The sequence below is a fragment of the Molothrus aeneus genome, chromosome 6 (assembly GCF_037042795.1).
Source record: "Molothrus aeneus isolate 106 chromosome 6, BPBGC_Maene_1.0, whole genome shotgun sequence".
Lineage (NCBI taxonomy): Eukaryota > Metazoa > Chordata > Aves > Passeriformes > Icteridae > Molothrus > Molothrus aeneus.
Window position 1 is genome coordinate 11,193,956 of NC_089651.1, and position 13,086 is coordinate 11,207,041.

At 41.1% G+C, this 13,086-nt stretch overlaps 1 protein-coding gene across 1 annotated transcript in view; it reads right to left on the bottom strand.

Annotated features, from left to right (window-relative positions):
• SWAP70 (switching B cell complex subunit SWAP70) overlaps positions 1-13,086 on the bottom strand; it is a 36,174-nt gene that overhangs the window by 5,172 nt on the left and 17,916 nt on the right. Inside the window, exons 4-8 of the mRNA XM_066551836.1 lie at positions 8,880-9,107; positions 6,213-6,359; positions 5,849-5,957; positions 4,392-4,573; positions 922-1,029 (exon numbers count right to left, since the gene is read on the bottom strand). Coding sequence (XP_066407933.1) covers positions 922-1,029; positions 4,392-4,573; positions 5,849-5,957; positions 6,213-6,359; positions 8,880-9,107 — 774 coding nt within the window. The remainder of the gene's footprint in view (positions 1-921; positions 1,030-4,391; positions 4,574-5,848; positions 5,958-6,212; positions 6,360-8,879; positions 9,108-13,086) is intronic.

Consider the following 13,086-nt stretch of genomic DNA (forward strand, 5'->3'; position numbering starts at 1 on the left):
AGCACAGGATTTCTACAGGAGTTCAAACCTAATTTCAGTCATCTTGATCTTGTTGCTTAGTTTACACATACACAACTGAAGGAAGAGAAAGGTTGTAGTGAGGCCAGACATGAAGGTCAGGCTGCTTTAAGGGCACTGTTTTCATTCTCCCCTTGGCAGCAGTGTATCTCACACTTCTGTCTCTGGATGATGGCACAGTATGGATAAAGGGGGGTGGAATGTCCTGCCCCATTGGCCTGCAGGCTGCTCCCCTCAGCTGACCCAAATCCCAGTGACCCAGAAAGGGATTGTATTCAGGAATTCATGCTCAGCCCATAAAGCAGCACTGTGTGCATTAATGTCCTGAGATGTCCCATCACATCACTTTTTCTACTTCTTTTCTCCAATTAACAGAACAACCTATCACAGCCCCTGAAGACTGAAAATCAGCTCTTTGGGGAGTCTTCAGTGTAGCTGAATAGTAACAGTATTGTAAAGCAGCAATACTTATTTATTTTTTATGTTTGCGTGTGTGTATAATTGTAAAAGAACACACAGCATAAAAAAGCTGTTCTAGGAACACATAAAATGCATTTTGCTTATTCATACAGCAAGTACTGGCCTCAGGTTCTCCATCTCTGAAAACTGCAAGGGGAACTTCAGTCTGCATTTGTCCTTCAAACAGTCTATTTTTTTTCCCAATTTTCCAGTCATATTTAAACCTTGAATGCTGCACAAATTGTAACCAAGCTGTTCCACTATTTGAATTCACCAGTAAAAATATTTTAATCCTCCATCTCAAATAAACGCAACATAGATTCCATTCTCCAGGCTCCTGCAAAACCTGTGGAATCCTTTCAGTGGCTGCCTGTGAGGGAAGCCCTTGCTGAACACATGCTCCCTATGTGGAATAGCAGCAGAACCCCTCGTTGCACTTCTCACCATTTTTTCTCTCTCCAGCTCCAGACTGAAGCGATCTTGTAACTCAACTTGAGTCTGAAGCCTTTTCTTCTCCTCCTCAGCAGCACGAGCAGCTGCTGCTTCCAGTTGCTGAAAGAGAAGGGTGGGGGGTAGGGGGAAGAAAAGAAGGAAGAAAACAATTTGTCAAAACTAAATTATTTTGAGGGAATGGAACTTTATTTAACAACTTTTGGTTTTTAAAAAAACTGAAGAAGCCTTCAAAAGCATCAAGGCACCAGTTTGGGTTTTTTAATGTCTGAGACTACTCACAGACTTTAAATATAATTTACTATCTTGATTGTTTGCAAGACAATTTTAAATTTACCAATGAAAAGGCAATTACCTGACTATCTCCAAGTTTCCTCTGAGTCTTGCTTTGCTCAAATGATAGAAATCACTGTATTTCCTCCTCTACCTCAATAGGATAGAAAACTTATCATGAAAAAACACATTTCAAGCAGGAGTGCATAGGACTTCCAATAGGGAAAACATGCCAGCAAGCACAGAGTTCACACAGAAACAGAAATGAGAAGCACTGAATTGCCATGGGAAAGCAGAAGTGTCAGGAACTTTGACTAGAATAAGTGATTGTGCTATTGTGAATCATCCCTCTAACATCCCCTAAACTGCCAAGTAAGGTAAATAAAATCCTGGTCCATAATCATCACTTGAAATTAGGAGGAACATTAGCTAGGGCCTGGGAAACAGCTGCTGAAACCTTTCCACCTCCTGCATCTTATTTTACTTTTGTTGAATCTTGATTTCACAAATAAGGACAATGGTCACAGTTGTTCCTTTTGCCAGGATTTCAATCCCTGCAAGGTTAGAAATCTTCAAGTACCAGCCTAAACTTTACCAGTAGTGAAAACAAAACCGTTCTTTCACAAAATTTTCCTAAGAAAGTTATCTGATGCTTTTTTTAAAATATGCTGGGTTATGGGAATTGCTTCCACAGACCTTTAGCAAGTGCAGCGCACAACATAAAGATGACAGAGACCTGTTGGAGCAAGCCCAGAGGAGGTGACATAGGGACAGGCTGTGCAGAGAAGCTGTGGATGCTTCATCCCTGGAAGTGTTCAAGGCCAAGTTTGATGGGCCCTGGAGCAACCTGGTGTAGTGGAAGGTGCCTCTGCCCACAGCAGGGGGACTGGGACTGGATGGTCTTTAAGGTCCTTTCCAAACCAAACCTTTCTGTGATTCTGTCATGCTCCTGAAGGTACCACATTTAAACCATGCTCCCTCACCAACCTAGATGAACTAAAGAGATGACCCAATGATTAAAACTGCCAAGCTCCAACTTTCACTCTTTTACATGCTTGTACCGCTCTGGTCTCAAATAGATGGGAAGAAGTGAAGGAGAAGGTTCAGGTTTCTGGGTTTATGTTGCAGAACACAGCACAGAACTGCTCTCCTTTGCAAGGCCTAAATGATGCCAGTGTTTGAGAAGCAGCACTCTTCCTCTGCCAGGACATTCAAAAGCATGTCATTGTAGTCAAATCCAAGATGCCTATTTAAGTGAAATCTCCTCTAGATTTCCTTCCCCACTCTGAAATTAAACAAACATTGCCAATTCTGAGCTGAGAGAGTGAACATGCAGAGTCAGAGGCAAGGGTGGGTGCCAGGCCATGGCCAGAAAGCTCAACAAGAAAATTATCTTTGTCCACTCAGTATCAGCAACTTCCGGCTTCATCCACCAAAGCTGTTCCTAGCAGGTAAGGTTACTGGGAACTGTGCACTTCAGGGAAAAGCCACAAGTGTTGGAGGGAGGAATAGAACAGGAACACGCCATTCCAGCAGGCAAAGACAGCACAGAGTCCCCAAAGCCCATGCAAGACCTCAAATTGAAACAAAAAGGGTGCACGTGTCCTGTGCATGCTCTCACACAAGGAAGAACTTACCTTCCTGTCTGTTCAATGTGCACATGTCAAAATTTCAGTAAAAAATATGAAAAAAATCTATTTTAGACAATAGCATTTATTCTTTTGGAATACTCTACTGCAGGAGCTACCAAAATACAAACCAGTCCCAGAGTGCACTTTGGCAGATGCTGCATAAATGGTGGCTCACTGCCATCAGCAGCAAATCAACCTCTGAGCTTCCCAGAACAATCCAGTTTCCTGAAGCATTTACAAAGCCCTTTCCTTGAAGAACAGTTTTCTAACTAATCAAACCCTTTCAGTTCCTCCAACAATGTGCCTCCTCCCTAGTTCCACCCAGGCAAAGTGCAATAGCTCATGTCACAGCCTAAGACACCTTCCTTGAAAAATCTTTTTGATCCAACCCACTCCAAAAGATGCTTCTGGCCACAACTCTCTGTGATTTTTATGAAACTGTGATTTTTATGAAACTCCCTGGAGCCTGCCAACATCCCACTGCTCATTTGAGGTTGCTCCCATGTTGCCTTCCCCCCTAAGTGTTTTTCCATAAAGTAAACAATGCAGAAATCCTACCTTATTATTTCTGTTAATGGGTACATTACTTAGCAGTAGAAGGTAACATAGGCTATCCTTCATTGTCTATGTTGCATTCTGAATCTTAAACACAAGGTAGACTACAGGTGCCAAAATTAAATTTAAAAATGGTTTTCCACTGTCAGACTCCATTTAAGGCAAACAGAGTAATACTTACCTACATCAGGACTATCAGTGCAAGACTAATTTCAAAAAAGACAAATTTCTCCTTGCCACAAATTGTGACAATGGCAAGACTTTAAAAAATGTGGGTTTTAAAAATTTTGTTTACTTTCTAGACTTAAAGCCCTAAATGTCCTCACAATATTTATAGCTGCAAAGACCACTGAATTTTTTTCTAAGGGCTGAAACTGGTGGGTTTTATTTATGAAAAGCCCAAACAATGATGCAGATTTGTCCTAAATGGGAATGAAAAAAACCTACATTAATTTAGGGAGGTAGTGGAGACATGTAGAGTAAACAAAGGAAGACCTGTACTGCTCTAGCACCAGGGACTCAGCAGCCAAAATGTAAGGCAGCAAGTGGGGAGGGTTTTGAATTAGAATATTGGGTTCTAAGCTATTCTCAAGGCACACTCCACACTAAAAGTAAGAAAAGCCACATATTTTGTTTTTAAACATAAAAATTATAAAAATTCATCTGTGAGAAGAAAAGAGTTCCCATAAACATACAAATAATATAACAAAACTTGGGTAAACTATAGAAGAAAATCTTCATGCAAAGCCCCATGTTTGACATATGTGTCTGACAGAAAAGGAAAACAAAAAGCCCAAAAGCAACTGAAAATATTGGTTTCTCCTGTCTGCAGACACCATCAACAGAGCTGGCAGGCTCTTCTTCACCAGACTGCTCAGTACAGGAGCATGACACAAGCACAGCTGCTCTGGAGGAGTCTGCTCCATGTGCCTGAACAGCGCAGAGACACCAGTCCAGCCACAGGCACGGAACTCCGGGCTGGAATGCCGGCAGCTCCGCTCCCACCTTGCGCACGGTCTCCAGCTCCTTCTGCTTGTTCTCGTTGGCCGCCTGCAGCTCCCTCATCTGCCGCTCCAGCTCCTCCTGCTCCGCCTGCAGCTTCTGGCGCAGCTCCTTGCGCTTCTGCCGCGCCTCCTTGTGCGGAGGAGCGCTGCCCGCCCGCAGCAGGCTCACCGTGCTCTGGATGGCTGCGGGGGACAGAGGGGAGCACCGTGAAGGGCAGCGCTCAACTTTCTGGGTAGGCCTGGTGAAGAGACTCGCAGTGCTGTGCTGTGCCGTGCTGGCTGCGGGGTTGGGGATTTTTGAATGTATTTTTAACTCAGAGAGCACTGTTGTCAGTTGTCCTAATTCTCATCAGGCTGGCTGTCAACACAAAGTTGTGTTGACAGAAGTGAAAGGCACTTAGCTCTCAGTGCTGGCTGCGTGCCACAAGGATAAGGTCTAATGCAATTGACACAATGCAATTCCACTGCACTATGTCAATCCCAATATTGATTTGTAACAGACTATGGACATAGGAGTCACTCATACACCCGGCTGCAAGAAAAAACCCCAACCCTTGAGGATTTCTTACTACCTAGACTCAGTGACTTAGCAAGGAGTAAGGTGTTACCTGCCTTCCCTAGAGCCAACTTAAACCCTGAATTCTTAGATACTCCAAGGGAAAACTTTCTCCCAGTAAGACAGTAGCTCTCATTCACTTACATGCGGTGACAAAATATTTAAGACAGCAAAGCTGAGGAGTGGCAGATGATTTTGGTATTTTATTTACATACCACAACCATGAAAAAAAAAGTCTTCTTTTGAATCATTCATCATACACCTGACTTTGGTGCAATGAACACATGCTGCAGGTAAAGAGGGAAGTGCAAATGAAAGCCCACAGCTCCAAATATTTAACTGCTGCACATTCTTCAATGGCATCGGCAACAACAGCTTTGCAAGGGCTTCTACCTCACTCTGCAGATGGATGTACCCATCACATATCTGGGAAGGTCTCACAGCAGGGGAGACCTATTCCCTTTACTGTGGGACTAGAAAAGCAAGCCCTAATTCCCAGCTTTATACTCAGCTCACCAAACCATACTACTTCAAGCAGAGCTGTACAACCAAAGCCAGTATTTTACAGTGCCAAAACAAACAAGCTTTCCCTTTCTCCCCAAAAGCAACAATTTACAATGTTGCTTCCCTTCCCCATCCCTAGAAGTACAGTGAATATAAAAAACAACAATAACAACCATTTCATTTTGGTTATGGCTGCCTGAATTGAGGCACCTACATGACAAAAACTGATTTCCCTTATGTGGATCTTTAGTTCTTCCTAAGTCTCAGACCCCTTAAAGTTCCATGTGCCCAAAAGAGAGATATCAAAAAATCACAAGACAAGAATTTCAAATTTGAATAAAGCACTGCTGTAAGAATTCCACTAAACTTTCACATAACTAGCATTTTTGAAACCTCACCTTGAATCCATTCCTGCTTCTTCTTTTTATCAGAGGCACTGATCTCAAAGGTTTTATCAAGACATTTGATGAGAAAAAGGCATTTCTTTCCATCTTTGTCAGGCAAGGCCTAGAATGGGTAACAATAAAGATTAGCTTTGCAAACAGTGAAATCTAATTTATAAAGTCAAACATCATTTATGCACTTATGTGTCACAGAGCTACAAATACCAGTACTAAGAGCCTTTATTAAAAGGGTGTTTATGAACTGGTGTCATATGAAGTAAAAAAATCTCTGTTAAAAGATACCAGGAGTCAATCCCACACACAAAAAATGATTAATTCTGATCTTTATAGACATACATTGTTTTTGGACTGGTTTTACCTCTACACAACAGTTGCCATCCAGTATGATGTCTCCCTTCTTTTCCTTTAAATCTTCACTTACATAGTAGGAAATAATATTGGGTTTTAGCACAAACCATCGTTCCATCCAATTTTTCCGTTTGTGACCTTTTTTCAGCATGTAGCCCTGTTAAAAGCAACAGAGTAGCTGAAATGCCTCTGCTGAACCATCTGGTTTTTTGGTTATGTAAAGATGTAAAGACCCAACAAAGCACACAGAAAAGTTACCTCATAGCCCCAAACAATCTCAAAGTTAGCCAGTATTTCAGTTGTACCTTCCATTTCTGTAATCATATTCCCCAAATACTTACATACTTTTGTCTGACAGTTAACTTCCAAAAAAAGTCAAACCACACATGAAACTGAAACACCAACATCAATATAAGCTATGAACAAGTCATATAGAAAGTATACTCTGTATCCAGAGTATTCCAGATTAAGAAGATAAAGAAGTTGGAAGGAAGACCATGGAACATTTTTCTGTAATGGCTTTCATCTATAACTGAAACACCTATTAACGTTTTTAATACATACAAATGTCCTTGTACTAAATATATATATATATAGCAATGTGCTGTGGCATACTTAAGCCAAAGATTTCTTTCTCTACAGGTCTGAGGGGTAAGAAAACATTCAGAACAGTTGAAGAAGCTTTTTTGTTTAAAAAACAAACCAAACCAAACAAAAACCCAAGCCACCCCTACACATACAGCTTATCTGTGCTCAGCTTTTCTAGCCACTGAAACGTGTCCAGAGCCAAGGCCGTGCCTATTCCCAGGTGGCATCCCACTCCCCTGCTCCACACCAGGAATGCACAGCTTTGTCTGCCACCCCCACACTTGGGGCTGAGCTCTGGGTGGTTGCAAGGTCATGTGAAGGACTCCTGCAGCTTCAATCTTTCATGCTTTGCACAGTCTAAGTCATAGCCAGGGTTTTTTTTTTTCCTTTCCTGAATTACCAAATTTGCTTTCAAAGCCAAGTCAGACTAATATTTTCCCCTCAAATTTCTGCAACATATTTACCTATTATTTCAGTATCAGCTGCCTCTCACGTTCCAAGAACCCACTGAGAGCTCTTGAAAAGCAGGAGCTTTTTCACACCAACCATCACACAAAGACACATCTTTCAGAACACTAAATACCACAAATTTAACTATTGCTGCTACCCTCTGTAAGAATTAGAGATCCAGGATATGTTCAACAAAAAGGGTAGCACAATGCTTGGTTATGAGACCATGTGTCATTAATTAATACCTTGAAGCAATTACGTGATTACTGCAATAAACAGGACAATTCTGAGAATCAACAAGGTACCAGGATACTGAAATCACACAGAACTCCGCCCTCCACCAGGTCAATAAGTGTCCAAAGTGCCCAGGAGGCACAGGGCCAAATCTTGACACAAACTATTTTTAAGTGTCAAAGAACCATTCAAAGGCACTCAGACATCCTTGAGAAAGAAGCCCAGGCACCAAGAGAGGAAAGAAAGGAGACACAAAACAAAACAAACAAACAAAAAAAGGTGTGGGGGAAGACACACAATGCACTATCAAAACCAAAAAGAAATCAGATTTTCTCACAAGTTTCAAGTAGGATTGAACTGACACTGGTTAATTTATTTTCATGGTACCAAACAGCAAAATGACTTCATTTTGCCCTCAACTGACTTTATGTGTGGGTGTGTCCCCAGCCCTCACCTCCAACAGGCAACCAGCAGTTAACAAAAATAGACTTTTGCATTGTTCTGTGGGTATTCTGAAAGCATTTCCTGTGCCAAGACCTTCTGATGGTTTCTTCAGAACAGCTTAGGAAAGCCTGCCAAGAAATCCTTAGTTTCTCTCCTCACCAAGAAATCAAAGATGAAAAAAATTCTCTTGTCAGGTAAAAGCCAATTTTAAAGAGCTGTCTAGGTAAACTCTGCTGTGACCCCTCAGGTCCCTGTGGTACTTCAAATTCCCACGAAAGAAATGCAGTTTTTAAAGGCATTCCTAAACTGATAATCCAGCCACTGGAAACCTGAAGAAAGAAGTTTGCTAAGAATACAAAGGCCAGCATGATTTCTGGAGTCTGAGTGCAGGTAAATAAGCTGTCAGTCATGTAGCCTGCTAAGCAGAACAAGAAGGGACAGCCCTCTGGAGCTCTTCCACACCTTTCTGCCCTGTTGAAGTGGGGCACTTGAGAAGCCAAAATACCCTGGTCCAGACCCCCTTGTTTAAATATAGAGGTTGTGCCCAGCACAGCTGCCTTTCCTACAGCATAACTGAAACTACAGAATAGCATTTCCAAGACTGAAGAGCTGTAAACAGAACTGAGAGCATGATGCAGTTATTTTGTGGACTAACAAGCAGCTGGTACTAGTGTAAAAAAGGTAATATTTCAAGTCAGAGCCCACTTTTTTCACTTTCTAAGAGCAAGCTCTCCCAAGAAGCAACTCATTCATAATACTGCTACAATTACAACAATCTGAATAGCAGCACAATTTCTTTTATAAAAATAAGCTCATACTAAAGAACCCTTACAGATAATTTACCTAATTTCCTCCTGCTCATCATTCAATAGGGTGAAAAAATTTGAGCACAAATTGAACACTTTCTAATTAAAGCAATAAACAAGTCTACTTTAAAACATTAGTTCTCTGTGGCTCTTACCTGCTTGAGTACATCTAGGATGAGCTCATTGAAGACCTCACTGATTGCCATGGACACTGTCTGCCTGTCCATTCCTTTACTGAACTGCCCGCTCCCGATGAGGTCGATCAGCTCCCACGCAGAGAGTCCCTCTCGACTGGTGTTGAGAGCAATCTTGTAATGGTCAAACTGCTCCTGCTGCCAGCCTGCTCCCATGGCTTCCGTGATCTTTTTCAGCAAATATTCAATCTGTGCAGAAACACAAGCAGAAATCCATCATTTGCAGAAAAACACATTTGCAAGTGTTTGAGAGCTATAAAGGAAGTTTCTCCAGAGACTCCCATTACAGTGAGTTTCCTATGCTCACATGTAGGCCCCCACACGTAGGTGGTTCAATTAACAAAGGTTTTAAGCTCCTGTCTCAGCTGAACTCTTCACTGCCAAGCCCATCCCTCAGCTACTCTCTTCACATGAAAAAAAGAATTGAACCTGACAGCCTCATTTAATATTTCAGATTCCTACAGAACACAAGGGACCTTCCCTGCAATGGCTTCCAAACTGTGAATGACTGAAGCGTGAGAAAGCAAGAAGTTTCAGAAAGTATTTTGCAAGCAGAAAGCAAACAAATAACAAAAAAATAAGAACTAGAAGTGAAATGAAAAATGACCAAGGTATGATCTACACCTGACCCCTCTTCTCTAGCTCTCAAGCACTCCATCCCTGGACACAATCCTGACAGTTGTATCAAAAGAAATAAAAGAAAAAATATTTCGCATCTGCTTTTGTTTCCTAAATAAATTCTCCTTGTCCTTTAATCTTTCATCACTCTGTAAGCATTACCATGCACAGGACAGTAACACCAGTCAAAACAAACAGAAGAATGAAAAAGAAGCAAAGAAGGCTGGGGCTCTTTAATCTGGTTTTTTATGTTGGTTTTAAACTCATCAATGTTCATTCGCAGTATTTTAAAGTAAATCCATCTACAGTATCTGCAGTATTTTAAAGTAAACCCAGCTCTGAGGACATGCAAATGCTTTTAATGACTCTCTAACTGAAATAATAGGTGAGGGCCTTCCTGCTGCAGCTCAGAGTCACCTTTTAGCTGGTCTAATAGGCTTTTGAGTCTCTATGCAAGAGATTTGGGAGTACAAAGAAATTAAGGAGTGTTTCTGTCCCCCACACATTTCACCACAAGGACTGCCAGGCCTCAATATATGATGGCTGCTGTTTCTCTCTCCTCCAACAGGCACAGCCAAGTCCCTTCCTTTCCCCCATGTCTATGGTCAGGAAACACAAGTGTGCAGTAGCACAGTAAATCCCAAATCCACCCTGCAGAGGGATGTGCTTTTCCCACTATTTCATCTCTTGGTGTCACAGCCCCTGCTCCAGGGCATGTGGGTAAAAGCTGCAGAAAAAGGAGAAGCTGCAAAGCTGCTGCAGCACCAGGAGGAAAGTTCCTGCTCCTCTGAATGAGCTGGAGTACACACACCTCCAAGTTGTGCCTGTCACATCCTCCTCAAGTCTCTCTTAGGAGAAGACAGCCCAGCCAGGCACAGAATATGCTTCCAGAAATTGTAGAGAGCATTGTTTTTCAGGCCAGCCTTACCAAGTAAGACACTTCAGTAAGTTTTAGCTCCTCGTGCAGTTCTTAGTAGCAAAGATAGGGTCTAACAGAGGCCTCTGCAAAAGTGGCATTCAAATTCACAGCCTTTAAAATAAGCTTTGCTGATTTTCACTCTCCAAAATCCTTAAGTTAAAAGACAATTCAAGGCTTTCAAGCATTGACTACCATAAATCCTCAGTATTCAGTTACTGGCAGGAAGCAGCTTACTTCCTACTCCAAACATGTTTTATAGAAAAAAAAAAACCAACCCAAAAAAAGCCTTCACAGAGTGCAAAAAGAGGAGCACTGAAAAGCTGTTTCAAACCTCCTAAAACCTTGATTTTTTCACCCACGTTCAAAACACATTCTGCCAGTCTGCTCATTCCCTTTGAGCATCAGTTCTGAACTATGATCCTGAACTGGAAAGAAAGCTAAAATAACTCAGACTTAATTAGGTAGATGACGTATCTGCCAAAATGCTACAAAGTAATAGTAATTAAAAAAAAAAAATGAACTCCAACTATAAAATTCATTGTTCCAGAATTTCACCACCTCTTACACTGCTTGAGGCATGGCAACTTAAGGCCTCAAGTTCTCAAAGTCCTTTGGTTAATTATCTAAAAGTACCAGGTCTCACCTGCAGACAATGGAACACACACACAAAGAGCACACCTGAATGAATTTTTTCCCATTTTTGCTCAAGCCATATAAATAAAATGTGGATCAAACTAATGGTCTGGAAATGATGCAATGCAGAACTCTTGGCTAGTACATGTTATCACAGAATACACTAAAAATAAGTCAACACATTGTTTCCTTTAGTGTCATTTGTACACTTTTAATCTTTTTTTTGGTTCATAGATTAGATTTAACCATTTAAGTCTGTCAACCCCCATCTACAAGTCACTTACATGACTACAAATAGCCTACAACCTCACTAAAGTACATTAAATACTCATTATTTTAAACTACATTAACTCTTCTTAACTGAAAAATGACTTGTGCATGTTACAATACAATTTCTAAAATTTAAAAAAATTAAAGGTTTATCTTGAATTCAGTCACATACATGGCTAACCAAAGTTCCCAGAAAAGGTTTATCTGATCAATCTGCTCAACAGCAACAGTAACCTTTGCACAGCATGAATATGGAAGTATGAGGTAAATACAAAGAAATAAGTTGCAGTAAGTGTGAAAGCAAATAGCAACCACCCATTAGGTGCTCAAATGAGGAAGCCCTGAGAGCAAATGACATTTCCCCTCCTCCACAGAGACATGTCAACCCAGCAAATAACTGACAAATTAAGTCTCCTGTCTCAAATATAAACTACTCTTGTGGCTAAAAAGCAAAAGTGAAGTGATGTTTGCTGCTATTTTAACAGGGCCTTGCTTTCAGGTCAAAAATATGCAAAACACAGGTGCAAAAATACCAGGGAGTTGTTAACACTACATAAACCAGTAGGGACCTAGTGGCTCCACACTACCAAAACCAGCTTCCATCTCAAAATTTTCAGCCAGAATTTTGCCAAGACAAATCAAAAATAATAACAAAGAACACAGCTCTAACATGAGTCTGTTTGGGAGCTTCTTTCAGAGGGCACTTTTCCCCCCCACGTTCCAATGTCTATTTGTTTTCCTCTTCCAGGTATTCCTGCTTCCATGGGGAATGAAGCATCATAGATTTTTCACAAATATTTCTGATACACGAGTAGGTCTCTTAGAATGAGAAAAATAATGCCAGGAGGCCTTCATGCCCAGCAGAGCACAGCAGACAAGGCTATTCTGGTTCACACTATTCAAATAATGTTTGTGATATTAACAGAGCAGATGTTAAAAGTCTACTCACATTGCCTAAAATTCTGTGGGAGTATATGTTACTGGGCCACAGCCATGAAAGCAGTCAGAACCCCTCTCACAGTCACCAACTCCTTTTCTTCCTCCCATCAGAACATCACTTACTTTTATGTAAAATATTTGTTTCTTCCTTTCCACCAGCAAAACTGTGTTCATTATCCAGCATAAGCCACTACCTTGTTTCTTTTTTTTAATATTGAATCAGTGTTAAGTGAAGTATAGTAAAGGTCAACTCAAGAAACAACCTGCTGTGTGAGCTGAAAACTATTTCATATTTCAGCAGCCAAGGAAGAAGGCAGTGAAATGGGAAGAATGCCAAGTCTTCCTAACCAAGTGACTAAAAATCTTCCTAGCTACTGTCATCAACTTTTAGAGATCATGAGTCAATTAAAACCCCACACAAGCAGCTTTCATCCTCTTTATATCAGTTTCAATGTAATTTCTGAAGGGCCAAGGGTCAATTCCCAGTATTTCATTCACTCTTTCAGTTTCTGGTACTAGAATGCAGAACAAGGAAGCAAACATGGCCATAAAAACACACTCCAGAAGAATCACTACTGGATCAGATTCTCACCTCCCCAAGCTAAGAAAACATCACCTCATTTTGACATGCACAAAAAGCCACACAAGGCTTATTCCTCTCAGGAGGATTAGAAATGCCATCTGTTAATAAATTTGAAGACTTTTGGTTAATTATCTAGAAGTACCAGGTCTCACCTGACCTCTTTAAATTGGAGGACAAGTGAAAAATGACTGTACAAATCTTTCCTT